The 26,873-nt window shown below is 35.6% G+C and overlaps 5 protein-coding genes and 1 long non-coding RNA gene across 10 annotated transcripts; 3 read left to right on the top strand and 3 right to left on the bottom strand.

Annotated features, from left to right (window-relative positions):
* Positions 1–1,423: 1,423 nt before the first annotated feature.
* LOC106367342 (protein JINGUBANG-like) lies at positions 1,424–2,880 on the bottom strand. The gene has a single exon (XM_013807098.3). The coding sequence runs from the start codon at positions 2,791–2,793 to the stop codon at positions 1,522–1,524; it is 1,272 nt and encodes a 423-aa protein (XP_013662552.1). The 5' UTR covers positions 2,794–2,880; the 3' UTR covers positions 1,424–1,521.
* Positions 2,881–7,324: 4,444 nt separating this feature from the next.
* Positions 7,325–8,082, bottom strand: LOC106364675 (anther-specific protein BCP1). The gene has a single exon (XM_013804202.3). It carries the CDS (start codon positions 7,861–7,863, stop codon positions 7,504–7,506), a length of 360 nt encoding a protein of 119 aa, XP_013659656.1. The 5' UTR covers positions 7,864–8,082; the 3' UTR covers positions 7,325–7,503.
* Positions 8,083–9,083: 1,001 nt separating this feature from the next.
* LOC106367347 (T-complex protein 1 subunit epsilon-like) lies at positions 9,084–12,182 on the top strand. The gene is made up of 9 exons (XM_013807107.3): positions 9,084–9,428; positions 9,869–10,187; positions 10,279–10,627; positions 10,768–10,900; positions 10,980–11,032; positions 11,133–11,235; positions 11,386–11,552; positions 11,659–11,772; positions 11,861–12,182. Exons 1-9 carry the CDS (start codon positions 9,230–9,232, stop codon positions 12,029–12,031), a joined length of 1,608 nt encoding a protein of 535 aa, XP_013662561.1. The 5' UTR covers positions 9,084–9,229; the 3' UTR covers positions 12,032–12,182.
* Positions 12,140–21,139, bottom strand: LOC106367346 (ALBINO3-like protein 1, chloroplastic). 4 transcript variants are annotated; one of them, XM_048740144.1, is made up of 10 exons: positions 20,666–21,139; positions 20,466–20,576; positions 20,317–20,391; positions 19,985–20,045; positions 19,820–19,893; positions 19,607–19,711; positions 19,288–19,401; positions 13,056–13,159; positions 12,730–12,960; positions 12,140–12,647 (listed from the first exon to the last, which is right to left on the bottom strand). In XM_048740144.1, exons 1-10 carry the CDS (start codon positions 21,002–21,004, stop codon positions 12,395–12,397), a joined length of 1,467 nt encoding a protein of 488 aa, XP_048596101.1. In that variant the 5' UTR covers positions 21,005–21,139; the 3' UTR covers positions 12,140–12,394. The 4 variants fall into 4 exon arrangements, with proteins under 4 accessions (XP_048596101.1, XP_048596099.1, XP_013662560.1 ...); XM_048740142.1 differs by having other exon boundaries at positions 12,140–12,653; positions 20,666–21,135; XM_013807106.3 differs by lacking the exons at positions 12,140–12,647; positions 12,730–12,960; positions 13,056–13,159 and adding exons at positions 18,062–18,575; positions 18,652–18,882; positions 18,978–19,081.
* On the top strand, positions 16,831–18,208 carry LOC125577943. Its single transcript, XR_007316322.1, has 2 exons — positions 16,831–17,613; positions 17,676–18,208. It is a non-coding gene; the product is annotated as an uncharacterized LOC125577943 (long non-coding RNA).
* A 99-nt stretch (positions 21,140–21,238) lies between the features above and the next one.
* Positions 21,239–26,137, top strand: LOC111200696. 2 transcript variants are annotated; one of them, XM_048740145.1, is made up of 15 exons: positions 21,239–21,447; positions 21,537–21,622; positions 21,711–21,824; positions 21,932–22,086; positions 22,474–22,541; positions 22,622–22,727; positions 22,812–22,892; positions 22,978–23,013; positions 23,258–23,362; positions 23,443–23,496; positions 23,588–23,695; positions 23,798–24,674; positions 24,764–25,069; positions 25,143–25,416; positions 25,550–26,137. In XM_048740145.1, the coding sequence occupies exons 4-12, from the start codon at positions 22,077–22,079 to the stop codon at positions 23,872–23,874; spliced, it is 645 nt and encodes a 214-aa protein (XP_048596102.1). In that variant the 5' UTR covers positions 21,239–21,447; positions 21,537–21,622; positions 21,711–21,824; positions 21,932–22,076; the 3' UTR covers positions 23,875–24,674; positions 24,764–25,069; positions 25,143–25,416; positions 25,550–26,137. The 2 variants fall into 2 exon arrangements, with proteins under 2 accessions (XP_048596102.1, XP_048596103.1); XM_048740146.1 differs by lacking the exons at positions 21,239–21,447; positions 21,537–21,622; positions 21,711–21,824; positions 22,474–22,541 and having other exon boundaries at positions 21,838–22,086.
* Positions 26,138–26,873: the final 736 nt, after the last annotated feature.

The following is a 26,873-nucleotide window of genomic DNA, read 5'->3' as shown; positions in this document are numbered from 1 at the left end:
TATTCCCTAGCTAAGTTGAAGGGATCTTATTGTAACCTACCTATCTAGCACACTGATTTAGTGGTGCTAGAGACTCTTTGATCTAGTGGATTTTGGGAGCAGAAGTTCTCCCACGACACGTACCGCGCCGAGAGCCGGGAAGTCGTTAAATCGCTTGTGTCTTTACTTTCAGTACTAGACCTAGATCAATATAACCTCTAACCTAAGTTAACCTGAGCTAATTACATTCTACAAAAACTGCACTTGTTTGACCAAAGATAATTAATTTATGATGCAATTTTTGTAGAACTATTTACAAGTTGCAATTAATGTGATCCATCTTTGTCCTGTTTTCATAAGTCGCCCCTTGTTTTATTTGTCGGGTTTTCCAAGTCTTCTGTAATATTTTCTAAGTTTTTTTCTTCCTTAGAAAATGAATTGTTACTTTATTTCTTATGATAAAATTATAATTCAATTTTTGTGGTCAACCATAGAAAGATGAAATTTCGCTTTGTGTACTCACAATTAATGGATTACAGTCTGTAAGTGATAAGCAACAAATTAATGTTATCCATTCACTGGTATAAAACTTTGAGAGCTTTTAACATTCGACCTAGCAGATACCCATTTTGTAGTTAAGTTACTACTGGCTATCGTACGAATTTAACTACTACTATATGTTAAGTATAAATTAGAATAGCTCCAAGTCACTCGTATCTCTTCTGAGTTTGAATCCCAGTAAATACACACGTGTTTGTCCATGCGTAGGCATAAGTAAACAACAAATTCATATTGTCATAGGCCTATAAGGCTATAAATTAATTTGGATTTCAGCTTAGAGAAATCTTAGTTGTTAATAATAATATAATAACATATTATCTTAATGTTAAATATGTCTTATCCACTGTCACGGCACTTTTGACTTCTTTGTTTCGACGTAATCTATTTGTCTTGAAAATCTCATTAAAACTATAATTAACTTCAATCTCTTAACTGAAATTTTTATCTTCAGATAAGAGACGGTTCTTATCAATTTTTAAGAAAAATTAAAAACTGTCTATTAATCGAAAAGTATAAAAAAAATGTCAATTTATAAGTTAAAAAATCCGGCTAATCATGAATTTTTGCATGCGAATATAATGTATCTTATTCTTACATGTAAACAGTCCAAACATAGTTTTAAAGTACATTTTATCTGACAACCAATCACAAACCTATATGGGATCTAAAATACATCACCCCCATAGATTCCCCCAGGTTTCAAGGTTTCACAGTCACAGGAACTCAGGCAGCATCTTCATTCAGACGCCTGAAGAAACATGTGCAAGTCCGTCCACTTGTTCAATTTTAATCCATTTGAGTGACTTATTATTTTTAGTTATAGCATTATTACCAACATTTATTTTTTTCTCTACTCATATTATATCACACTCTTTTTGGCACGTACTGCAATAATCTCATTTTTTTATAAACTGACGGTTAAAAAACGCCAAAATGGTGTTCGCCAAACATGTAATAAAGCAATAATTAAAAAAATAAAATTTATAAAACGAGATCTTTGTAAATTGAATAATTATCCGGTTTGGTGACGGAGACCTTCCAACACTTGACCTCTCCGTCAAGACTTCCACTAACGATTGAAACGACACCGTCTGACTCCGAATCTTTAACCGCTGCAAGCGACTTAACCGGTTTCGTGTGACCAGAAAGTACCTCCAAGCAACTGTAACTACCATCGATTCCGCGCCGCCAAATCCTGACCGTCCGATCAGCTGATCCACTTATCAGCAAATCAGAGACGTTGAACAAGCTAAGTATTGCTTTGTCGTGTCCCCTCAAAGCACCCCTCACCGTCATGTAATTGGAACTATCCTCTCTCTCCCAAACCAATATTGACCGGTCACACGAACCGGAGAACAAGACCGATCCGTCGTCGTTTAACGCCAAAGCATTAACCGCCGATTTGTGCTTTTCCAAAGTCGCAACTAACTCGTGTCGTTTCGAGTCCGCGGGTTTCGCCCAAACCCGAATACGCCTATCAGCGGATCCAGTATAAACGGTGCCGTTAGCAGAGACAGCAACGGCGTTAACGGCGTCATCGTGAGCTTTGATTGATTCCTTGCAACGAAGATCAGAGGCTCTCCATATCTTCAATGTCTTGTCCCAAGAAACAGAGTAAATGAATCCGTTATTGACGGCGAGAGCGCTAACGGCGTCAGCGTGTTCGATCCAGAGACATTTTCTATGACGGCGAACCTGAACGTAGTTTTTGGGAAGAGCGAAACGTCGCAAACGGTCGTTTAAAGTTGGAAGCGTCGTTAACTGTTTGTAACCGTTTTTCGCCGTTAGTTTCCAAACTCCGATCTTACCGTCCTGATGAGCAGTGAAGATTTTATCACCGGAGAAACCGACGGACTTGACGGATCCGGAGAAAGGATCGTGACCGTTGAAACTGTCGAGATGAGCACACATGTCGCGATCGTAGATGCTGACTTCGTGTCCGGAGACTGCGAAGAGATAACCTCCGTTGACGGCGAGACAAGTGACCGGGAGACTCCGTTCCCGGAGTTTGAAGGAAGAGGTAACGGAGTGTGAGACGGTAACGGCGAAAGTCTCCGAGGGGATTTTCTGAAGAGAGGGAACGGAAGGGAGTGTCTGGAGAGAGAGACTGCTATGGAGGCTGCTAGAGCCGGTGGCTTCGCTGAGTGGCGACGACGTGGCGCTATCGGTGGAGTCCAGATGCTTCGGAGATTTTTGTGTTCGTTTTCTCCGGTAAGAATCTTCTGATTCGAACAGCCGTGAGATAATCCTCATTCTCGTTTGAGTTTCTTGTTTGGTGATAGTGAGAGAAGTTAGCTTCGTGTAGGTGAAGGTGCAGGTGCAGAGATGAAGAAGAGATGTGTAGATATATATAGAAGCGCGTCGTGCAGGAGATATTTTGCCACGTGGCAGATAAGTACAGTGCGGTGTTTCGAAATTGGTCGGAATGATAAGTTAGATAGATTCTTCTTCTTTTTTGGTTAAATTAAAAATTGTGATACATTTTGTACTTAAAAACAAAAGAGGGTATCCTACTATATAAAAGGGACTAAATTCAAGGCTTTTGAGACTATCCACCTCAGCCAAAATATTCTCATCCAAAAAGAATTAAAAATAAATATCATTTAGAAGATAATTAACTAATATAAAACTTTTGATATTTCTAAAAATTTCAAATTTGTAACTGCTAATTTATTAATAGAATCATATATCTATATTGAATTATGTTCTATTTTTAATCGTTACTTTAAGAGTAAATAAATTATTAATTTATAATATATATATAGTTTATAACTTTATATTGTAGTTATAAATAAAGAGAAAATAACCGGGAAAAGTGAAGAAGCTCATATAAAATTATGTAATTAAAATGGTATAATGGTGAATATGATGAAGTGAATCTAAGAAAATTTGTTGTACAAATTATGGTGCTTTCTTCGTCCACTATAATGATTAAAATAATATATATTCATATAAATAAGTCAATATTTGTTGTTTTTTTTGTAAGATGTTAAGATTATCATTTTCTGAAAGGTTACACTGATCCAAAGAAATTAGTTTGTGGAGCTAACCAAACGAGGATTATAGTGTTTACTTTGGAAAAAGTAATAGGTTGAACGATAGATGGCGTGCGTGTTTTTTCACATGGAAATCTGCACATATATTAAAATTGTAAGGTTTGAATCATAGAGAAAATATAGTGTATATGACTGAAGTTGATTCATTCTGAAACTAAAGATGGCTAAAATTCTTCTTTGTCAAAATGCATAGATGTGAATCTTATATGAATAGAATTTTCAATTGCTTATAGCAGTGTAATAAATTCCGTGTGTAAAGGAAAAAAAATGTTATATAAGTGAAAACAAAAATTATGATTTTTTTCTTGTGCCTCGCAATTTGAAGAAGAAAGAACATATTGTGTGAAAATCTTTGGCTCGGTCAAATTTTATCGAGTTGTTTATAAAACTGTTGTTATATGATTCATGTAAATTTTCAGTGTTGATTTAAAAGCCCAAGAAAACTCATCTATACTGACTTTTTGATTTTTTTCTGTGATTTAAATTTAAAAAAGATAAAACTTTCGATAAGTTATGTAAACTCAGAACAAGTATTTAACTTTAGAAAGCATTTACATGTTTCAAACTTATAATATATACATATATAATGTTTAAAATTATGTATATAAAACCTGTATAAAATGTGCTTAAATATGTTTCTCTTCTTTAATGTGTTAATTGTACTATATATAACATTATTTTAAAATTTCAAAAAGTTTATGTCACATACAAAAACCATCAATAAAAAATATTATTCTCCATCTACAACCAGAAAAAAGAAAAACTATAAACATATAAATTTAAATTAAGAAAAACTAACATTGGAAAAACAAAAAATTAATGTAAAAGAAACAAACCGACAAATAATATTATAAATAAAATAAATTTATAAGACACAATCCGCGCGAAGCGCGGAAAAAATCTCTAGTACTGATAAAATTAAAAGAAAATAGTCAAATCTGTAGCCAATGGTGTGTTTGTGGGGGTAAAGAACAAGAACTCAAAATCAAAAGAAAAAGAAGAGGACCTATTGAGTTTGCGTTACAGCATGGATGAGGTTGGAAGATTGCGCATGGGTCAAGGAGAGAGTAGGACCCAAACCATATAATTAACCAGTTCTACCACCAATATGATTATGAGGTTTATGAAAATGTTGACGCACTTTTTTAGTTTGTTGAATGATTGTGATCAATGGTAAGAGTAATAAATGGGTGTGAGTGCATAAGTGGGAACTTGGAGGAAACACGAAAATGATTCAAGAGACTGGTCACGTCGTTGCTGGAAAGTTGCTGATTAAAAAAAGAGACACGATGAGTGGGGCCAATGTCAAAACCGAGCCACATTGAATAGTTGTAACCAAATGGATAAAAAATTGATTTTCTTTTAAAAATCACAAGTAGACAAGTCGGTCGTTATCTGGAGTGTACTGGGAAGCAGCTATGAGAGGAGGTTGCCAGCCAAAGAATAGTGAAAGGGTAGTAGGAAGGCTCATGCAGTCTTTCTCATATGTTTCCAAGAACCTACAATTTGATTTGTTAATGAAGAGAAATATCGGCTGGCTTACGCGAACTGCCGTCTACCATATGGTGTAACATAGCATACGAACAAATTATTTTTTTAATTGACCCATTAGAAACCAAAGTGGCCCAGAGTTACAAACATAATTAAGCGACTGACTGAAATAATCACACATATAGGTTTGCTTCAATTTATCAGATTAGAAAAATTGATTAAGAGTAAAAATGATATTTGGAAACCACAGTTTGCATAAATGATAAAACACAGTTTGTCAAACTAGATAAAGTCTATAATTGGTAAATACTTCGTCTCTTTCATAAAGATGTATATTTTAAGATTTTTACACTTATTAAAAAACTATATCAAATTTTAGTTATCAATACATTATTCCGTAATTAGTTGTTTTCACAACTTTTAACCAATAGAATTTTAACAAATACAATTATATTTTTTGAAATTTACAATTTGCAATTAATTTATGCATTAAAAATGTAAAAGATATATCCTTTTGAAACAATTTTTTATAAACACATGGATCTTTTGATAACGGAGGGAGTACAAAACACGAGATGATCACCTCACGAGTAGAAAGTAAAATTTAAGAATCAAAACAGCGGTTTATAAAGATTTGGTGTATATTTAATTGTCAAACGATAATTAATGATATACAAACCAATGAAAGGATTATTTTTTTTCCTGCGCTAAAATTATTTCAATACATATTTGTACTACTATTCTTTGTATTCATAGAATTAATCAGAAAATACTTATATTCATTCATCTTTCTTGTCTACAAATAAGTAGATTAGCATTCTCATTTTTGGAACTATAAAAATAACATTTTCCCCCAATTTATATCATCTTACCCATTCTCGAATTTGGATCTTGCATACATAATGCTCAAGACAAGATTCAGTCATTGAGCTTCTCAGAGAAGGAGAAGTCATATATGTGCTTCTCGCGTGATATAACAATGCTTTTAACCCTTTTTTTTCTTTGTCAACATGCTTTTTAACCGTTTCCAACTCAAACCTAAACTTTGAATTTTGGCATCACATACGAAAAAAAAAAGCTGCCAACTTTCACTGATGTCATCCACACACATTATAACATGCATTTCAGTTGGCACGTTTTAGATGATCATTTGAAAATTTATCTTTTAAACCGTTGAGAAACCCTTCTACGAATATTGAATATCCGGACGGTTAGTAATTGTGGCACTTTCTCTATCAAGCATAATAGAAATCAGGAGAGTGCTTTGGATTTTTGATATATGCTACCCCATATAGGTCGTTAGATTTTGATAAAAAGGTCCTAAAGAGAGGAAAAAGATTGCAAAAGCAAAAGAAAAAGAAAAAACATATTGGTTGGGTTAGGACCAAAAGAGTAAGACACCAATATATGACCCGTATGCACTACGCGTACGGCTCTTTCTTCACTCGTTGATGGGTCCCTTCTTAAGTGGAAGATCCCCAAACCCCAACGGAGAAACTGGCCTATGACCATACCTTTTAAATTCTATCATGTAAATTTCTTTTCTTTTATTTTGTGAAGAGAAATCTTGTTTCCCGCACAAATTACTGATGAATATTAGTGGAACTAGTACCTTTTTTTTGTAAACTAGGTGTCTGGATCTTCGGCCCAAATAATCCCCCAGGCCAAGGACCAGTCGACGCTAATATCGCAAACATTTCTTCCAACAAGAACTGAACTAAGAATTCAGTAGAACCTACTACATGCACTAAACCAGTAGTCCAACACAATGGTGGAACTAGTACTTATTACAATTCTACAATAATGATCGACCATATGTTTGCACTTTGGAGTCTCGTACTACTCTGCTTAACATAATTTAGATTTAAAAATCAATCATTCAACCAAGATTAAAGCTTAAACAAACATTTATTCCAACTCCTCTCCTTTTTCGTTTAGAAATTCGAGAAACCTAAAAGACATAAATATGTTGATGATTACTTTTTATGTCGGTACATTTCAAGTGGGATCTGTTTTACTACTTTAGTATCAACCTAGGATTAACAGGCACGCCGCACTAATATCGCTTTCTTTGTATTACATGTGAATTATCATAAAAATGAGGCTGATTTGATCAAATTCCATTTAATCTCTCATGAATCATCCAATTATGTTTTCATCTGACAAATAAGATCATATTCAACAAATAACGCAATCTACAATTGTTACGTATTCTGCATTTCGAAAACATGGACATACTGCTCAATCCGTAATTCTTTATTTTATATTGCTAAGGAAAGTTTAATTTATTTTCAGCTTATTTCAAGGACATCGTTTCTCATAACCAAGGAGAAATAAATTACAACATGATCATCACAATATCCATATATATAAATAGTCTTCACTCAAAAATGATATTCTCATGAAAATACACACCTCAGAAAAACAAGAAAGAACCGACGATGGATGTAACACCCACAACGACCGCAGAGACTCCAAGAGCCGCCGCGCCGCTGTCAGCAGAATCGGCAGAGCCTGAAGGTCCATTGCTACCGTAGGAGGAGTCACTTCCTAGAGGACCAGCCACAGCTACGTCATCATCACCAGGAGAAGCAGCTGCATCGTCGTCGGTGGTTCCAATGGTGTCCTCGGACACTGGAGCTTCGACCTCAGGTGTGGAAGTAGATGGAGCTTTGGAAGGTGACGCTGAAGGAGACGGAGAGGAGGCAGCTGCGGCGAGGCCAAGGACGGCCAAGAACACGAGGCCAAAAACTACAACAACGTTTTGGCGACCCATTCTTCTCTCTGTCTCTTTCTACGTCGCTCTTTTTTATTTTTTTTTAGGTTTGAGGTTTAGAGATTGTGATGATTGGAGAAGATTTGTGTTTGATGTGTACATATAGCTGTTTTTTGTGATAGGTTTTTTTTTTAGAAAACGTTACTACGATGGAGGAATACCTTTCAATCCAATTTTGATCGCTGCCTAAAAATGGGTTTGCTAAGATAAACATTTTTGAATGGTAACAAGCCAATGAATTGATTGGATACGAAATTCTAATTTTGTTTTCATTGATTGATGAGCCGGATAAAATGAATGTTCACAGTATGAGTTAATTTTATGTTATAAGCTTGTTATAGAAACATGATATTCTAACTTCTAATACATTAAAATGAACAGCATGTAGAATTGTTTTTGATAAGCGTCCAAGTACTATTCTTATTGCTTATCGAACCGATTACAATCTCAAGTCACCAAACGTGCCTTGAGCCTTCAAATCCAGAGACCAAGCTAGCTCTCTGAATCTGCCTTTAGTGTACATAGATGCTTCTCTGAAATTGCCCAAACAACTCTCTATGATCTTTTGATAAATCGTCAACAACACTCATAGATCTTTATTTATACTCCCCATGTTCAGTAACCGCCAAGCCTCTCAATGAATCAGCAACTTCACTTCCTTGCCAACAAAGCAACCATCAGCCACGTCAGCACTATCCTTCAGTATCTATCAGTTTTCTTGTTAAAGTCAGAGTTAACCTTTGTGCCAAAAAAAAAAAAGTCAGAGTTAACCGATTGTATAATTTGATCAAATAGAGAAAACAAGCTGAAAACATTATTAACGTGGCCTTAATTATAAACTATTCACATCGAAAATATAAAACTTAAGTTATAAATTGGAATACTCCCAATTCGGGAAAATGAATTAAGAGGATATTGATTGCACTAAACATATTTTCACTCTGGGATACCTTGTAAAATCTCAATCAGACATCATATAGATTTTAGGGTGAAATATTCACTCTAGTCTGTAGAAACCAGTAAGTAATCAATTAATCATCTTTACCATTTATACTCAACTCAAACAAACCTAAATAATCGAACGTGAAAAGTTGCATGATAATAAAAAAAGGCTTACCACTTTCTAGATCTGAAAATGGATAGATGGGCTTTAATTCGAAAGCCCAATAATTTCCGAAGGCCCTTGAATAGGCTTTAATCTACGATTCTGTGTCATCATCATCAGCGGAGCTACTAGGGTTTCACACTCAAACCATTTTCGCTCTCAAATCCACTCTCCTTCTCTTTCTTATTTTTCTTAGCAGTGAGAACAAAAAAAAACAAGATCTGAACTTGGATCGGATCGAGGAAAGTTTGAAGCTCCAAAATGGCGCTAGCGTTCGATGAGTTCGGGCGTCCGTTCATAATACTAAGGGAGCAAGATCAGAAGACGCGTCTCAGAGGCATCGATGCTCAGAAAGCCAATATCGCCGCCGGCAAAGCGGTGGCTCGGATCCTCCGCTCCTCCCTCGGACCTAAGGGAATGGACAAGATGCTTCAGGGACCTGACGGAGACGTCACCATCAGTTCGTTTCTCACCTCCTTAATTTCAAATCTGCTTTTGAATGTCTAATTGATTAGGGTAGTAACGTCGATGCAGCAGTATGATTAATGGATCCATGTCAAACTTTTTTGGAATATCGATTCGCTATACTGTCTGTGACGCTTAAGCTAAGAAGCTCAAACTAGTTTCTTCTGTTGCTGCGAAAATGCTAATGAATACATTAATTGGTACCATTGAATTCAAAAATAGCTGCAAAGAAAGCTCTTTTTCATGGAAATTTTTCGAAGAATCGTTTAAACTCCTATGAATATGTGCTGGATATGCTAAAAATGGATTCTTTAACAACAAGATGCTGTTTTGTGTACGCATTTCTCGTTCTTGAGATACGTATATTTGTTTGAAGCATAATACCTTCTTTTGTTTGCTATCGTGTTTATAACTTCGTCGTGTTTGTTTATCTAGCGAATGATGGTGCAGCTATCTTGGAGCAAATGGATGTTGACAACCAGATTGCGAAACTTATGGTCGAGCTGTCTCGGAGTCAGGATTATGAAATCGGTGACGGCACAACAGGCGTTGTTGTCATGGCTGGTGCGCTTCTGGAGCAAGCTGAACGTCAGTTGGATAGGGGGATTCATCCTATCCGTGTCGCTGAGGGATATGAGATGGCTTCTAGAGTTGCAGTTGAGCATTTGGAGCGTATATCTCAAAAGTTTGAGTTCGACGTTGATAATTTTGAGCCATTGGTCAAAACATGCATGACTACTCTTTCCTCGAAGATGTAAGATTTACACTCCAATAATTTTTTCTATTATAGTTTTGTAGAATATTTTCCTGATTTTTTTTTTGTTATTTTTTGTTCATTGGTACAGTGTGAATCGATGCAAGCGCAGTTTAGCTGAGATTGCTGTCAAAGCAGTTCTTGCTGTTGCTGATTTGGAGAGAAGGGATGTTAACTTAGATCTGATAAAAGTAGAGGGCAAGGTCGGGGGAAACTTGGAGGACACTGAGCTTATATATGGAATACTAGTTGACAAAGACATGAGTCATCCACAGATGCCGAAGCAAATTGAAGATGCTCACATTGCCATTTTGACTTGCCCGTTTGAGCCACCGAAGCCCAAGACTAAGCATAAGGTGGACATTGACACAGTGGAGAAGTTTGAGACATTGCGCAAGCAAGAGCAGCAATATTTCGATGAGATGGTTCAGAAGTGCAAGGTTGGTTTTTAAATTTTCTTTGTCATTGTGATTTGGAAATTGACTATATTGTGAGTTACTGGAAAAGGCTTTTTTTTTTACAGTGAAGATTAGTTGTCAGTGCATTTTATTATATAATTTCCTATGCTTTTAAATTGCAGGATGTTGGTGCTACATTGGTTATTTGCCAATGGGGATTCGATGATGAGGCAAACCATCTATTGATGCACAGGAATTTGCCTGCTGTCAGATGGGTCGGGGGTGTTGAATTAGAACTCATCGCAATAGCCACAGGTATGGGATTTCTCCAAGCATCTACTGTTAACGATTTAATCAGCTTTCTATAGCTGACAGGATATTTGTCTTTATGTAGGCGGCAGAATTGTTCCAAGATTCCAGGAATTGACCCCAGAGAAGTTAGGGAAGGTACTATTTACTCTCACTTGGTGTTTGCCCCTTAAATGAGTGGCATGTTAAATTCGTTTAAATCAGACCATTGAATCCTCACATTTATTCCTGTTCTTAGGCTGGTATGGTGCGTGAAAAATCATTTGGCACAACAAAAGAACGAATGCTGTATATTGAGCACTGCGCTAACTCAAAAGCTGTCACTATTTTCATCCGTGGAGGTACTTATATTCTTTTTGTAACAACTCTGAATCTTAAGTACCCTACGAGCTATAAAATTTGATTTACTGAGTTTATTGTGTTTCAATGTATATGCTGGACAAAGATATTGCACTTATTGATTAACAATTCGTTTTTGGGATATGGTTTAGGTAACAAAATGATGATAGAAGAAACTAAGCGTAGTATCCACGATGCTTTGTGTGTGGCGAGGAATCTCATCCGCAATAAGTCAATTGTATATGGAGGTGGTGCAGCTGAAATCGCATGCTCACTTGCGGTTGATGCAGCTGCAGATAAATACCCTGGCGTCGAGCAGGTAAAGACGATCTTTACTCTTCTCTTTGAGTCTGTAGTGAAATCATCTATTTCAAAAATCTTAACGCTGAAGACTCAACATGTTACAACTGCTTCTGTCTATGCAGTATGCAATAAGGGCATTTGCAGAAGCTTTGGACTCCGTCCCTATGGCTCTTGCAGAGAACAGTGGGCTACAGCCAATTGAAACACTCTCTGCGGTTAAATCTCAGCAACTTAAGGTAAGTGACCTGGTTGTCTATTTCGCCATTGATGTGTTTGTTCGGTGACTGATCTAAACATTGGCTTTGTGGGTGTATGATGGAACAGGAGAATATTCCTTTCTATGGAATAGATTGCAATGACGTGGGAACAAACGATATGAGGGAGCAAAACGTGTTTGAAACATTGATCGGGAAGCAGCAGCAGATCTTGCTTGCAACTCAAGTCGTTAAGATGATTCTAAAGATCGACGATGTCATCTCTAATTCTGAATACTGATCATGTTGTGCTTAAAACTTTTGTACTACCCTTTGGTCTCTTTGTTTCTTGTTTGCTCTCTATTAGATTTTGATACTATTCATCTCTTTGTTTCTTGTTGTGCGAAAATCATTCTAAAGTTTCTGTATGCATTATTCAAAATTTAATAACAGATGAAGACAAGTGTCATAGTGTAGGCTTCTAGAGTAAAACCATTGTCGTATGAGAGCAAAACCTTCTGTTTATACATAAGAATATGTAAGGAACGTGAAGTAAGCTTCCACGACTTACAAAAAAACCATTTGGCCATTTCTTTCTGCACAAATACTAAAACCTGAAACATCACTTTTCCTCAATCCGCCTTTAGGTGTTTGTTAACCACTTCTATGTTTCATGAGAATGTTGTTTCTCTGCATCATGGCCAACGCCGAGTTTCCCATTAGTAGTCTCGTCCTTTTGAATGGAAGGCTTCCCATTCACAGCGGCAGAGCCATCACCTGTTTCTTCCGCGCCTGTGTCAGATTTTCCCTCATGTTCCTCTGCGCTGTCTGTATTTTGATTTGACAGAGCTGCTTCAGCTTTCTGCCTCTCCTCTTCTTTCTCTCGACGTCTCTTTGCTTCTTGCTCTTTGAGCAGCCTAAACCTGGGAACGAATGTGTTAAAAACAACAAATAGGTTCTAGTAACGAATCAGAGAGGTTTCAGAATATTTAGTCACACCTTTCACCAGGTTTGGGCCCTTCTGAGGTCACTTTTTCACTACCCTTGTCTCTTGGTATTTTCAGCTCTGAGACAGACTTCTGAACTAGAGGTTGTGAGATAGACTTGTCAACTTTTTGAGTTTTGTCTTCCTTGGTTACCAAATTAGTGAGCTTCTCCATCGGATTTTTGGCACCACCATATTTTTGAAGCCATACTTGCTGTGCTGTGCTCAAAATGTTGTTGGTCAACCTGCAAACGCACTCTTCAAAAGTGAGAAGAAAAGCAAGTGGAGTGTTCACTCCCCACGCGAAAATATTCAAGACTAGCCGCTGGTGAGCTCTCACCAGTAAAGACTTAAACCAGAAGGAACTGAGAGTGCAAAATAGCCAATCATCAGCGGGAGAAACTTCGTCACTGCTTGTGAGCTCTTCATGGCCGGATCATCACTCTGAGAATAGACATCATATAATAATTGGTACACCATCAATTTCAATGCTGCTTAAAGGATCCATATAATTTGTGAAGAAATATAGATATTTTAACTGTCTGGCTATTATATATTCCGTAAGACGAAAAAAATAAATTTTGAAAATATATCTCTGTGTGTAATAATTATAGTTGGAATACATGTATCTTATTACAATTTATAGTTTCTTTTGTAAAGTTCTAAAGAACATATGCCTTTAATTAAAATCACATGTTTTACAGTAACATCTCACATGCAACACATTCCTCAAAGAATCCACCAACTTCAGAAAGGTATTTCAGTGCGTCCTAGCACGGTATGTATAAAAAGTGTTTGGGACATCAGAAAACACCAAACAGATAATACTCAAATTTGCATTGGCTTCATGTGCTACAACCACCACGTAAGCCTTTTATTAACTTTAACATATACATATATATATGAATTTTCTAATCCACCATATTTGATTTAAACTACTCACTATTTACTTAATTGGTTCGGCACAACAAAATTTGTTTACATTCAGGGACAACTATTAGAAGGTCGGCTCACCGGAAACATTCAGCCGAATGACCCAAAAAATTTAACTGAGGGAGATATATATGAGTTTTCAGGATTTTGTGTCATACATAATTCACGACATCAGAAACTCACCCAACTGCCATATTACATTCAGATCGACCAAAAGACAATAACATTGAAAGTTACAGACATCGGTCCAATATTTCCAGTTCACAATTTCTCTCCTCAAAATTACAAAAATCTATTGCGCTTAGCCACTATACCCACCTACTTACCAGGTAAATAAGTTAGCCCAGTATCAATCGTGGATGTTTATTCTAACTCAAAATCAATGTGCAGATGTCGTCGGGCAGATACTCATAATACAAAAAATAAATCGGTACCACCCAGAACTCAATACTAATGCCACGATTGGTCTACAGCTGAACAGGTAAGTCTAACACAATAGGTAAAAACGAAATAATAATTCTCTTCATACATACACCTCTGTATGAGATCGACAATGGTTAAACTCATAATGTGCGACAATCAAGAAGCAGATTTTAGCATCCTACAAAGCAAGAAGAATAGGAAATTTAAAGTTGTCATCATCATAATTCCTAAACTTTTCTAAGGTAAATAATTTTATTAAACACGTCAAAAAATAATACAGATCTAAATTTTTTTTATCAACAGAACAATAATATCCAATATTTTCCATGCAAACTACTACTCAGTTCATCAGCAGCAACAAATTTCTACTTCAACAAATCAATTGATTACATAAAGCATTTCAAAGGGTGAATAAGAGATCATGCAAAAGTATGCAGCAAATAGTGACTTTAATTCATGCATCATTTGGATTATTATTCTCTTTCTCACAGAACTTGATACCTAGATTTATTTACATTTTAAACAATTTTATCATTATTTTTTTTAAAATCTCTACTTCTATAAAAAATCTAAAACTCAACTTATGTCTTTTAATTTATTTTCTATATATTTAAATTGTTTAGCAAAGATTGAAAGACAGAAGTTGAGTTTTAGATTTTATACAGAAGTATAGATTAGAAAAAAACAATGATAAAATTGTTTAAAATGTAAATAAATCTAGGTATCAAGTTTTGTGGGAAAAAGAATAATAATCTGAATAATTCATGAATTAAAGTCACTCTTTGCTGCATGATTTTGCATGATCTCTTATTCATTCTTTGAAATGCTTTATGTAATCAATCGATTTGTTGAAGTAGAAATTTGTTGCTGGTGATGAACTGAGTAGTAGTTTGCATGGAAAATATTGGATATTATTGTTCTGTTGATAAAAAAAATTTTAGATCTGTATTTTTTTTGACGTGTTTAATAAAATTATTTACCTTAGAAAAGTTTAGGAATTATGCTTGTGATGATAACAACTTTAAATTTCCTATTTCTTCTTGTTTTGTAAGATGCTAAAATTTGATGCTTGCTTGTCGGACAGTATGAGTTTAACCATTGTCGACCTGAGATAGAAGTGTATGTATGAAGAGAATTATTATTTCATTTTTACCTATTGTGTTAGACTTACCTGTTCAACCGTAGACCAATCATGGCATCAGTATTGAGTTCTGGGTGGTACGGATTTATTTTTTGTATTATGAGTATCTGCCCGACGACATCTGCACATTGATTTTGAGTTAGAATAAACATCCATGTTTTTTTAATTGATACTGGGCTAACTTACGTACCTGGTACGTAGGTGGGTGTAGTGGCTAAGCGCAATAGAATTTTGTAATTCTAAGGAGAGAAATTGTGAACTGGAAATATTAGACCGATGTCTGTAACTTTCAATGTTATTGTCTTTTGGTCGATATGAATGTAATACAACAGTTGGGTGAGTTTCCGATGTCGTGAATTATGTATGACAGAAAATCCTGAAAACTCATATATATCTTCCTCAGTTAAATTTTTTGGGTCATTCGGCTGAATGTTTCCGGTGAACCGACCTTCTAATAGTTGTCTCTGAATGTAAACAAATTTTGTTGTGCCGAACCAATTAAATAAATAGTGAGTAGTTTAAATCAAATATGGTGGATTGGAAAATACATACATATATATATATATATATATATATATATATATGTTAAAGTTAATAAAAGGCTTACGTGGTTGTCGTAGCATATGAAGCCGATGTAAATTTGAGTATTATCTGTTTGGTATTTTCTGATGTCCCAAACACTTCTTATACATTCCGAGATAGGACGCACTGAAATACCTTCCTGAAGTTGATGGATTCTTTGAGGAATGTGTTGCATGTGAGATGTCACTGTAAAACATGCGATTTTAATTAAGGGCATACGTTATGTAGAACTTTACAAAAGAAAATATAAATTATAATAAGATACATGTATTTCCGACTATAATTATTACACACAGGGATATATTTTCAAAATTAATGTTTTTGGTCCTACAGAATATATAATAGCCAGACATTTAAATATATATTTCCTCACAAATTAATGCTACCAAAACAAAACTTATAATTAGTATTTCTGAAATGTTCTGTTATTTTTCATATATATGTAGTTGTCTATAATATTTTATAGTTACAGAAAAAATATAAATAATATTTTACAGATATGATCTCGAGATTAGAAAGAAATTAATTCTTCTTTTTAATAAAAAAATAAAATCCGTATATTGAGTTTTTTTGTTTTAAAAAAATATTTAGTTAACCCTATATATAAGAAAAATAATAATATAAGAAAATATAATTATATCTTAATTATATAATTATTTTTTAAAAATAATCACATTGTAATTGCATATCTTTAAGAGATATTAAAAGTTTAAAATAAATTTAACAACAAATATCTTTACATATCAACAAAAGAAAAATAAATTATTATTTCAATATTATTATATTTATATTAATTTTTAAAATTTTATCATATATTAAAAAATTAGTTAATTATTAAATATTCATAAAATAAAATAATTTATTCTAATGGTGTTTTAATTGATAATATATGTATATACTATTTATGTAAAATTATTAGGCCTGCAAGTGCAAACAAAAGATCTATCATTCATACAAAGAGAAGGAATTCATATTATATTACAGTTGGCTTACCTACAAAACTCTAATAGTATAGTTATTTAACTTTTTAATATGAATTCTATATCATTGACTATATAGATATATATTCCTACTTTTCGTTTTTATTAAAAGAGTTTCGTAGATATAAATATAAAAAATATAGTCAATCTAACATCTATGATTCATAAATATAAATATAAAAATATAGTATATTTAACATCTATGATTATAAAGTAAACAATAAATAAATGTTAAACGAATATAATTATCACAATTTATTACTGCATACCTTCACATAAATATCAATTTAGAAAAAATCTTGTTTAAATAAATTCGAAAGGGATATTAAATTCTATGTTATTCTAAAACTAATCAATCGGGTTATAATTTTTATATTTTAATAGAATATAAAAAATACAATAAACAAAAAAAATATGTCAAATCAAATTGCTACTATTTTCAAGTTTTTTTAATAAATACAATTTTATCCAAATTTGTACTAATAATATAATTAACCACCCAGACAGTATTGTAAGAGATAAATATATAACAAAATTTATTTATTAAATTAAGTAGTAAAACTAAGTTTCATCAAAATATATACAGCATTGTTATATTAAGCTATGTAGCTGTTGCAATGAGACATGTGATTTTAAATAAAGCAACTTTTTACGAAATGGATTATAATATTAGCATCCTAACTTTATCTATGGATTACTTCCGATTGAACATTCCAGAGTAACGGCAGAGATGTCTTATTTACCTGCAGGTGATATGGCTTGGTCAGAGGGTGTGTTGTCCATTCGTGACTTGCACAGCGATTCTTACAACCAGCACACTATCAATCAAGTATATCAATGTATGTATCAGCGTTTTAACATGTTAGTTAGTCTTGTTTGTATTTAACTTACATAGTTTCAGGCGGATAGCGCAAGAAGACGGTATTGATCGTCTGTCGGCTTAGGCGAGAGAGAGATAGGGTTTTGAAAGAATTGTTTTTTTTCCCCAAGATATTAGGCAAGAGATCGATGATATATCTTTTTAAAGGAAACATTTGTTAAGCTTGTGAATGCTGGTTTATATCAACTTTCCGTTTCACATAAAGATTTATGGAAATATGGATTTTGTAATGATTTCGTGTTAATGCTGTGATCGTGTTTCCATAAATACAAAAATTTATTTATGAATGTTGACGTTGGGCAAATCATTTGGGAAGCTGTACCTATTTGTTCTTCTTCTTAACAACAACGCCAAGAACGTGATATCATCGAAGGATACCGTGTGTTGCCTTTGATCCATCGCGAAAATCATTCTAAAGTTTCTGTATGCATTATTCAAAATTTAATAACAGATGAAGACAAGTGTCATAGTGTAGGCTTCTAGAGTAAAACCATTGTCGTATGAGAGCAAAACCTTCTGTTTATACATAAGAATATGTAAGGAACGTGAAGTAAGCTTCCACGACTTACAAAAAAACCATTTGGCCATTTCTTTCTGCACAAATACTAAAACCTGAAACATCACTTTTCCTCAATCCGCCTTTAGGTGTTTGTTAACCACTTCTATGTTTCATGAGAATGTTGTTTCTCTGCATCATGGCCAACGCCGAGTTTCCCATTAGTAGTCTCGTCCTTTTGAATGGAAGGCTTCCCATTCACAGCGGCAGAGCCATCACCTGTTTCTTCCGCGCCTGTGTCAGATTTTCCCTCATGTTCCTCTGCGCTGTCTGTATTTTGATTTGACAGAGCTGCTTCAGCTTTCTGCCTCTCCTCTTCTTTCTCTCGACGTCTCTTTGCTTCTTGCTCTTTGAGCAGCCTAAACCTGGGAACGAATGTGTTAAAAACAACAAATAGGTTCTAGTAACGAATCAGAGAGGTTTCAGAATATTTAGTCACACCTTTCACCAGGTTTGGGCCCTTCTGAGGTCACTTTTTCACTACCCTTGTCTCTTGGTATTTTCAGCTCTGAGACAGACTTCTGAACTAGAGGTTGTGAGATAGACTTGTCAACTTTTTGAGTTTTGTCTTCCTTGGTTACCAAATTAGTGAGCTTCTCCATCGGATTTTTGGCACCACCATATTTTTGAAGCCATACTTGCTGTGCTGTGCTCAAAATGTTGTTGGTCAACCTGCAAACGCACTCTTCAAAAGTGAGAAGAAAAGCAAGTGGAGTGTTCACTCCCCACGCGAAAATATTCAAGACTAGCCGCTGGTGAGCTCTCACCAGTAAAGACTTAGACCAGAAGGAACTGATAGTGCAAAATAGCCAATCATCAGCGGGAGAAACTTCGTCACTGCTTGTGAGCTCTTCATGGCTGGATCATCACTCTGAGAAATGACATGATGACAAAAAAGTGATACACCAAATATTTCAATGCTGCTAATAGGATTCTTTGTTGCTTGAATTTAGTTAACCGAGTTTGTTTTGAGGACGTACAGCAGTTTACATATTCTCATTATAACCAGCTTATTGTTCAAGCTAAAAGATAACTACTAAATAAATAGACTATGTCAAATGCCAGAAGATGCTATACCTGCGGCTGAGAGGATTGCATAATCTGAATGGAGAGATACTGAGAGAAGATGAGTAATAGAGGTAAGACAAGATATGCTAATGTGTCTGACCATCCGAGTGGTGGGTGTCCCTCCTGAGATATAAATTGAAAATTTAAAGACATTAGCAATGAGGTCCAAGTCCAACACCCTCTCCACTCAAGTCCTCTTCAATCAGTTCATTTTATATGCTTGAGTAAGTAACGTCACACAGAGTTAACAAGAACTGGGAGTGTAGTCTGGATTCCATTGATAAAATATCCACGCTACTTAATATCGACGTTCAAGATTGGTACTTACAATGAACGGGAAGAGCCATGATATTCCACTGCCACTCTGTCTTGCGGCAACAGTTGTTGGACCGGCAAGAGAAGGAATCCAGAAAAAGCCTTCCGTCAAGAGCCCCTTAAAGTTAGAAACAAGCATCCAACAAACAACTTGTCAGAAAAGAACCTTGAAGTCGAAGGCGCTTACAGAAACAAAAAAGATAACAGTTTTTTTTTCTGCAGGTACCTCATCCGCAACATTTGAAAGGGCTCTATATAGGCCAATCCAGACTGGTATGGTAGCTAGTGTGGGGAGACAGCCTATCAAAAAAAAAAAAGATATAGCTTAACCACAAAGCGTTTAATGACCAAACCATCGTCTTAAATGAAAATCTGAAACAACAAACTGTACCTGCAAAAGGATTGATTCCAGCAAGTTTATACAATCTGGCAGTTTCAAGTTGAATTTTCTCCTGCAAAGATAAACATAAAGCTTAGGAAACTTATTATTTTTAAAGGAAAAATGGTTACATTCATAAAAAAAAAAATCTATAATGTTGGGTACATTCATTAGAATCACTCCACAATGATGGAGCCAATAGCTTCACACTCTTCAACTTAACTCTAACAACTAATGACAGATCCAGACTATGACTTAAGTACAGCATCAGGAAATGCCTTTCTTTAGTACCACAAAAAAAAGGCAAATAAAAACAAGGTTGCAGTATGGAAGAAAAGGTTCACCTGATCACCAGCATACCGTTCCTGGATTGCCTTAATCTGAGGCTGCAAAGATTTCATAGCCATAGTAGATTCTACCTATAGAGAAAAAACCACAATTTCAATAAAGAACCATGGATTTAACAAGTTATAGTAACACAAGTGAAAAGAACCTGCTTCTTGGTCAACGGGAAGGTAGCAGCCTTAACAAGCACGGTGAGTAGAATGATAGCGAAACCATAAGAATAAGGAACGTTTACAGTTGATAACCCATCTTTCAAAACCTGCAATTCAAATTCAATTACACACATCAACATTATATCAGTTCACTAACTCTCACTTCTAATAAAAAAAAGAGAGAAACTTTTATGACCTTGAGGATAGTTTCCATGTAATTGGCGATACCAGTGAACCAATCACTGTTCTGGTTTGTGGTGGTGGTAGTGGTAGTGCCGGAAAAAGAATCAAAAGTCTCGGAGGACGAGACGGCTGCATCAGCGATCGTGTAGAGTAGACTCTCGACATGTTCTTTGATCAAATCGAGAGAAACGGGGCCTGGACTGAACCCGAATTGAGCCACCAGAGTCCGACGACAAGACGAAGACGGCGACGGTCTGTGGCTGAAACGGGAGCGGCGGAGATGGAGGACTTTGCCGGTTGAGAAAGACGAGAGGAGAAGGTTCGTCGGCTTCAGTGATATCGAAGTGGCCATCTTCAGCGACAAGAAAGGTAAGAACTTGGTTTTGGATTCAGAAAGGATTTGGATTTTTGTCAAGTATTGTTTCTTGCTTCACGTCTAGTCTCGTGCGCGAGACACCGACCGTGAAGTGTAGCGAACACAAGCTTTGTTTTGTCTGAAATATCTATCTTGACGTCAGCATAAACTCACTTCTACTTGGGCCTATGATTGTTGTCACTTAAGCCCATTAAGAGCCTAATTAAAGGATAGGCCCAATCATATCTCGTCTCTCTTCGCCGCCGCTGTCTCCCTCTCGGTACGTCGTGAACCTGAATTGATGATTTACACGGCGATCGACAACTTCTACCTGACGGAAGAGCAGCTAAAGACTTCACCTTCAAGGAAAGATGGGATAGATGAAGCAACCGAAGTGGCATTTAGAATCTATGGATGTGATTGTGATGTCATCCAGGAAGGTGGAATATTGCTCAACCTGTATATCTTATTTATTGATTTCATTATGATTACAAAGCTCAAATGTCACAATTGTGTGATTTTTCCTTAGTGAATCTATAGACGACCACAAGCAGTTAATTATGGCTACTGGGCAGGTTCTAGTGCAAGAAGTCTCTTTCCAAATTTGATGTTAAGGTACTTACTTGAGGCCTTTTTAAGTTCTTTAGTAGTGTGTTGTTAATAGTGGTCTTAGGTTCTGTCTCTTGACGCTTTCTTTTAACAGATTGTAGCTGCGAGCTGTGTCTGGCTTGCATCAAAACTGGAAGAGAACCCAAAAAGGCAAGACGGGTCGCAGGGAGAAGTACTTACCTATAGATCATCTTGATTTGTTTTCCAAGTTTAGTATCTCTACTTGCATTGTTACATGACCAATTGCATATTTGTCATCTTGAAAGTGCTTTTTGTTCATCGTTTTGGTAACTCAACTTGTTGATTTTTCTGCAGAAGTACTCTGAGGTGAAAGTTGAGTTAAGCAGAACTGAGAGACATATACTTAATGATGGGTTTTGTATGCCATGTTGAACATCCTCACAAGTTCATTTCAAACTACCTCCTGAACTTTTAGGCAAGAAGCTTGGAACCTGGGTAAATGATGATAGGTAACCTCAATTTTTTACTAATAGATATTTGAGAGAATTGCTCTTTGTCAAGTCTTCTTTTCCTTGCGATGAAGGCGAGATAGGGGTTTACAGTAGCTTGCTTTGTTTTGTGGTTTAGTCCAGTAATTATAAAAAATATAATATGAGTTAGTCTAGTAATTAGTAGATATAATATATACAAAAATAAATTTCACTTGCTGATCCGCGAGAGTTAAGTGACCTCAAAATAACGGCGGTGACGATAAAAAGTCATAAGTAAGTCAAACAAACCAGCAAAATAGTCTCCCGCTATCTCTCTTCACTCTCCTTCTGCATCTCTCTCATCTCTGTTTCTTCAAACTCATACAACAATCTCTCTTTTTTATTCTCCTTCTTGATTCATTCAAGACCCATCTCTATTTCTTCCTCCTAGGGACTGTGATTGTAAAAGCATGGATGAGGAATTGACAAGATACGTAAGATTACAATCCCATGCATCAAGAACCTCCAAGTAATATTGTGGTGAATCCTTTTCTGATTCTTTCTTCTTTCTCAGGCTGCAACAAGAATCAAAGAATACATGAATAACAACAGGAGCAAGGATGAAATTGTGAGGATTCTATACCAACAACATGCAATCCCAGTTTACTTGACCCTGCAAGGTAAAGTGAATTCATTTACTCTCGAATCGTTAATGGTGTGAGCCGAAAGAGTCTTTCAGTCATTCGATCTTTGTGTTTTTGTAGCTTGGGATCAAACTGAAATCGAATCTTCAGGTATCTTTCAGGAGTATTTTGTCCAATCACTGTTGAACCCCGATGCAGAAAGTGAGCAAAGAAAACAAACAAACAAAAACCCTATATCTTTCTTGCCACTCAAGTTTCATTCTTGTGTTTTTTTTTATTTGGCCAGCGACTGATCAAGGACCTACTCAAATCGCACCAACTTGTAAGTTCCCTCAAATATTATTATTCGAATTTGGATATTTCTAGAGAATGTAGTTATTCTATATATTGTTTTATAATATCCTAGATACGTGTAGATTAGATATGATCGAATCCAATTGTTAAAGATTTTATATATTCGACAGTTGTGGTTTCACGTCTTTAAATCTGCGTGTCATCTCTCTCTCAAATGAAACAATCTCGAGTCTCCTATTGTTGACATTATTTAAATCTGCTTCTTCTTCTAGCAATGGGGACTGCTGGGAGAGATACTGGTGCATCATCATCATTCTTGCGTGTTCCTCCTCCAACTGGTGATGCCCTAATCCCTGTGCAGCAGGCAGTTTCTTCCGGTAATCAATTTTTTTTTATTGTATACTCCTAAAATAGAAATCTGTTTGTTAACATTATATTGTCCCTGCTTCTCTAACAGGAACTGCTCAAAATGTCCCGATAGTTACTAGTGCACAAGTTCCTCCACTTACTGGTGATTCCCTAAGCCCTGTTGTACAGCTTCCTTTCCTGTTTGTTTTTTCGTTGTCTACTACTAAAATATAGAAGAATCTCTTTGTTTCTAGTACTAACGAGAACTGCTCAAAATGTCCCGAGGGATACTCGTGCATCATCATCATCGCAAGTTCCTCCCGAAACTGCCAATGCTCCTGTGCAGCAACCACTTTCTCCCAGTAATGATGCTAGTCGCTTTTTTTTCTCTGTTTTGTTTTTCATTAATTATGTGCCTTCCATGTGTTCTTATTTGTTACTCTTTTGGATTTGGTTTCTTGCAGAAACTGAAATTTTGATGAAGATCTTCTCTACCTTGGTTGAGATGAAGACTAAACACAAGACCAGATGCTCCATCTAATGTCCGAGGGACGTAAGAGAACCCGAGATGAGCAGGACCACACTCAACAAGAATCACCGGACTCGAGAAGTCAGCGACGTGACTGAGACACCAGATTCTCTAAAGTTAACTGATTGCAGAGACTTATTGTTGCTACGATGTTTGTTTACTCTCTTAATCTCATCTGTGTTGCTATGATGCTGAATACTTAATCTTATCTATGTTGTTATGATGCTGACTCTTTAATCTCACAAATGTTGTTGTGATGCTTCTTACTCTTTAATCTCAGCTAAGTCAGTTTAAAAAAAAAACATTTTATATGTTTTCTTGTTGGGTGTCTCAACGCTTTCTATTGTTCGGCTCAAACCTGAAACTTTTGAGCCAAGACTTCCAGTTCCCACTCTTCTACCATCGTTCTGTGCTTCTAACTTCTTAGACAGAGTGAAGTTCCTCGATCCGGTTGACTAGAGCTTTCAATATAATTCTTGATTCATTTATGTCTCCTCTCAAATTGTGGCTCCTCCTCCTTGAGCTCATTGCACAAGGACCTCAAACAATGCCGCTTCTGTGCACTGCAAACTCCTAAAACACATGTGAAATGCTGGACGAACCAAACACTAACATCAAGAACGTGGGTATGTATGTGTGAGAAATGCTGGACTAACCAAACGCTAACATAAAGCTCAAATGTCACAATGGTGTGATTTTTCCTTAAAACATTTGTATTGTTGAATCTATAGACCACAAGCAGTTATGGCTACTGGGCAGGTTTTTTCCACAGGTTCTAGTGCAAGAAGTCTCTTTCCAAATTTGATGTTAAGGTACTTACTTGAGGCCTTTCTTTAGTAGTTTGTTGTTAATAGTGACCTTAGGTTCTGTCTCTTGACTCTTGAGGGCTTTCTTTTAACAGATTGTAGCTGCGAGCTGTGTCTGGCTTGAGTGTCGCAGGGAGAAGTACTTACCTATAGATCATCTTGATTTGTTTTCCAAGTTTAGTATCTCTACTTGCATTGTTACATGACCAATTGCATATTTGTCATCTTGGATGTTTTTCATGTCTATTGGCTACTGCATACTGAAACAGCTTTTTTTTTTTTGAAATGATGAGTTTTGTATGCCATGTTGAACATCCTCACAAGTTCATTTCAAACTACCTGGCCACACTTGAAACACCTCCTGAACTGAGACAAGAAGCTTGGAACTTGGCTAATGATAGGTAACCTCAGATTTTTACATTCAGTGTCTGCTTTTATTTTAGTCGACCTCAAATGATATGTCTATATATGCAGTCTGCGTACAACCCTTTGTGTAAGGTTCAGAAGTGAAGTTGTGGCTTGTGGGGTCGTGTATGCCGCTGCCCGCAGGTTTCAAGTGCCTCTCCCAGAGAATCCACCCTGGTGGAAAGCATTTGATGCAGATAAATCTGGTATTGACCAAGTGTGTAGCGTTCTTGCTCATCTATACAGTCTTCCAAAGGCTCAGTATATCTCAGTTTGCAAGGACGGGAAGACATTTACATTTTCCAGTAGATCCGGGAATCCTCAAGCTCAATCAGCTACAAAGGTTAGGTAGCTCGCTATCTAAGTTTCTATGATCTTGCTGAGTTCATTTCTTATAGGAGCAAACAGAATAGATTTCGCTAGATTACATGTTTTAATCAGAGTTTGGTTCTAAGTACTTTCCCACTATGTTACAGGATGTTTTACCGGCAGGCGGCGATGCTGGTGATACCAAGGGTTCAGCTGTAAACGAGTTTAAGGATGAAGTGATTACTACACCTCATGAAAAGGCTACAAATTCGAAGAAGAGGGAAGCTGAGTCAAACAGTCTGCCAATTGTCGGAGACTCGAGGGAGAAGAAAAGTTAAGTAGGAGGAGAGAGTGATAGGGAGAAGGAACGAGGTAGAGAGAGGGACAGGGCTAGGTCTTCTCACAGAGACAGAGGCAGAGATTCTGACAAGGACAGAGATAGACTAAATGATCGAAGTCACCATCGGTCAAGAGATAGACTGAAGGATTTAGGTGGACCGTCAGATAGATCAAGACATCACTCTTCTCGGGACCGTGACTATCGGGAATCCTCGCACTCATCAAAAGACCGTCGTAGGCACATTAAGTCAAATCTTCTTGTCACTAAATCTTTTTCATCCTTTGCGACCCTTTTAACCATTTTAAGTCTACTTGAGACGGTTGATTGTTGAAAGTGATGCAGATAAGTATTTGTAATATTTTCAAATATCTTAGGGTTTATTTTATTAATTTATATAATTATTTTTATTGTTTTAGGGTTTATGGTTTTCTTATAATAGTCTTTTAGTTTTAACTTTGTACTAGATTTTGACCCGTGCTTTGAAAGCGTGAGTTTATTTTGTTTTTTTTTTCAATTGATAAATATTTAGTAAATGTCACATTTTTATATATTTGTGTTTTATTTTATAAAAGACTTAAAAATTTTATCTTTATTTATCGTATTTCATTTTAAATGATTATTTATGTTTAAAAAATTAATTTTTTTTTAATGAATTAAGTTGGTATAACTCTGATAAATTAATTTTACTATGTGGTTAATATTTTAATTAAAAAATTATATACTTTTAATAAAGATTTATACTTTTCAATAAAAAATCAATTATTTTTATGAATGCTTAAATTATATTAAGAAAAAAAATAATAATTAAGAATAATTGAAAAAAAAAATATTTTAACTTGGACTCAATGGCCCAAAGGAAAAAAAAGAAGTGAGAATTGAATCTGATTTTTTAATAGGCCCAAATGGTCCAAGAGAGATTTGATTTGTGCTGGATCCAAAAATAATGACCCAATATAGATTTGTTATTAATATTACTTAATTGCCCTTAATGAAACATGCAATGTTAGTGAAGGAAACATGCCCCTAAGGTAATTATGACAATAGGATCCTGCTTTAATAGTATAGATTCAGTTTGTGATTTGATTAATAAAAATTGAGAGATTTTTTTTTGTTTCTTGTTTTCGCTACATCAGTTGGTATCATAGACAACA

This window comes from Brassica napus, chromosome A9 (assembly GCF_020379485.1).
Source record: "Brassica napus cultivar Da-Ae chromosome A9, Da-Ae, whole genome shotgun sequence".
Lineage (NCBI taxonomy): Eukaryota > Viridiplantae > Streptophyta > Magnoliopsida > Brassicales > Brassicaceae > Brassica > Brassica napus.
This window is presented reverse-complemented; position numbering and strand designations above follow the sequence as displayed.

What these genes read in the sequence shown, in the direction of transcription:
- LOC106367347 (XM_013807107.3), top strand. Translation starts at nt 9,230, where the DNA reads ATGGCGCTAGCGTTCGATGAGTTCGGGCGTCCGTTCATAATACTAAGG. An exon ending in ACTACTCTTTCCTCGAAGAT is followed by an intron (nt 10,188 to 10,278) that starts GTAAGATTTACA and finishes TCATTGGTACAG; the next exon opens with TGTGAATCGATGCAAGCGCA. An exon ending in CACTATTTTCATCCGTGGAG is followed by an intron (nt 11,236 to 11,385) that starts GTACTTATATTC and finishes GATATGGTTTAG; the next exon opens with GTAACAAAATGATGATAGAA.
- LOC106367342 (XM_013807098.3), bottom strand. Translation starts at nt 2,793, where the DNA reads ATGAGGATTATCTCACGGCTGTTCGAATCAGAAGATTCTTACCGGAGA.
- LOC106367346 (XM_013807106.3), bottom strand. Translation starts at nt 21,004, where the DNA reads ATGGCCACTTCGATATCACTGAAGCCGACGAACCTTCTCCTCTCGTCT. An exon ending in TTTCAAATGTTGCGGATGAG is followed by an intron (nt 19,712 to 19,819) that starts GTACCTGCAGAA and finishes TCTAACTTTAAG; the next exon opens with GGGCTCTTGACGGAAGGCTT. An exon ending in TCTGGTCTAAGTCTTTACTG is followed by an intron (nt 18,883 to 18,977) that starts GTGAGAGCTCAC and finishes GTGCGTTTGCAG; the next exon opens with GTTGACCAACAACATTTTGA.
- LOC111200696 (XM_048740145.1), top strand. An exon ending in GTTGAACCCCGATGCAGAAA is followed by an intron (nt 22,893 to 22,977) that starts GTGAGCAAAGAA and finishes TTATTTGGCCAG; the next exon opens with CGACTGATCAAGGACCTACT. An exon ending in GCAGCAACCACTTTCTCCCA is followed by an intron (nt 23,696 to 23,797) that starts GTAATGATGCTA and finishes GGTTTCTTGCAG; the next exon opens with AAACTGAAATTTTGATGAAG.
- LOC106364675 (XM_013804202.3), bottom strand. Translation starts at nt 7,863, where the DNA reads ATGGGTCGCCAAAACGTTGTTGTAGTTTTTGGCCTCGTGTTCTTGGCC.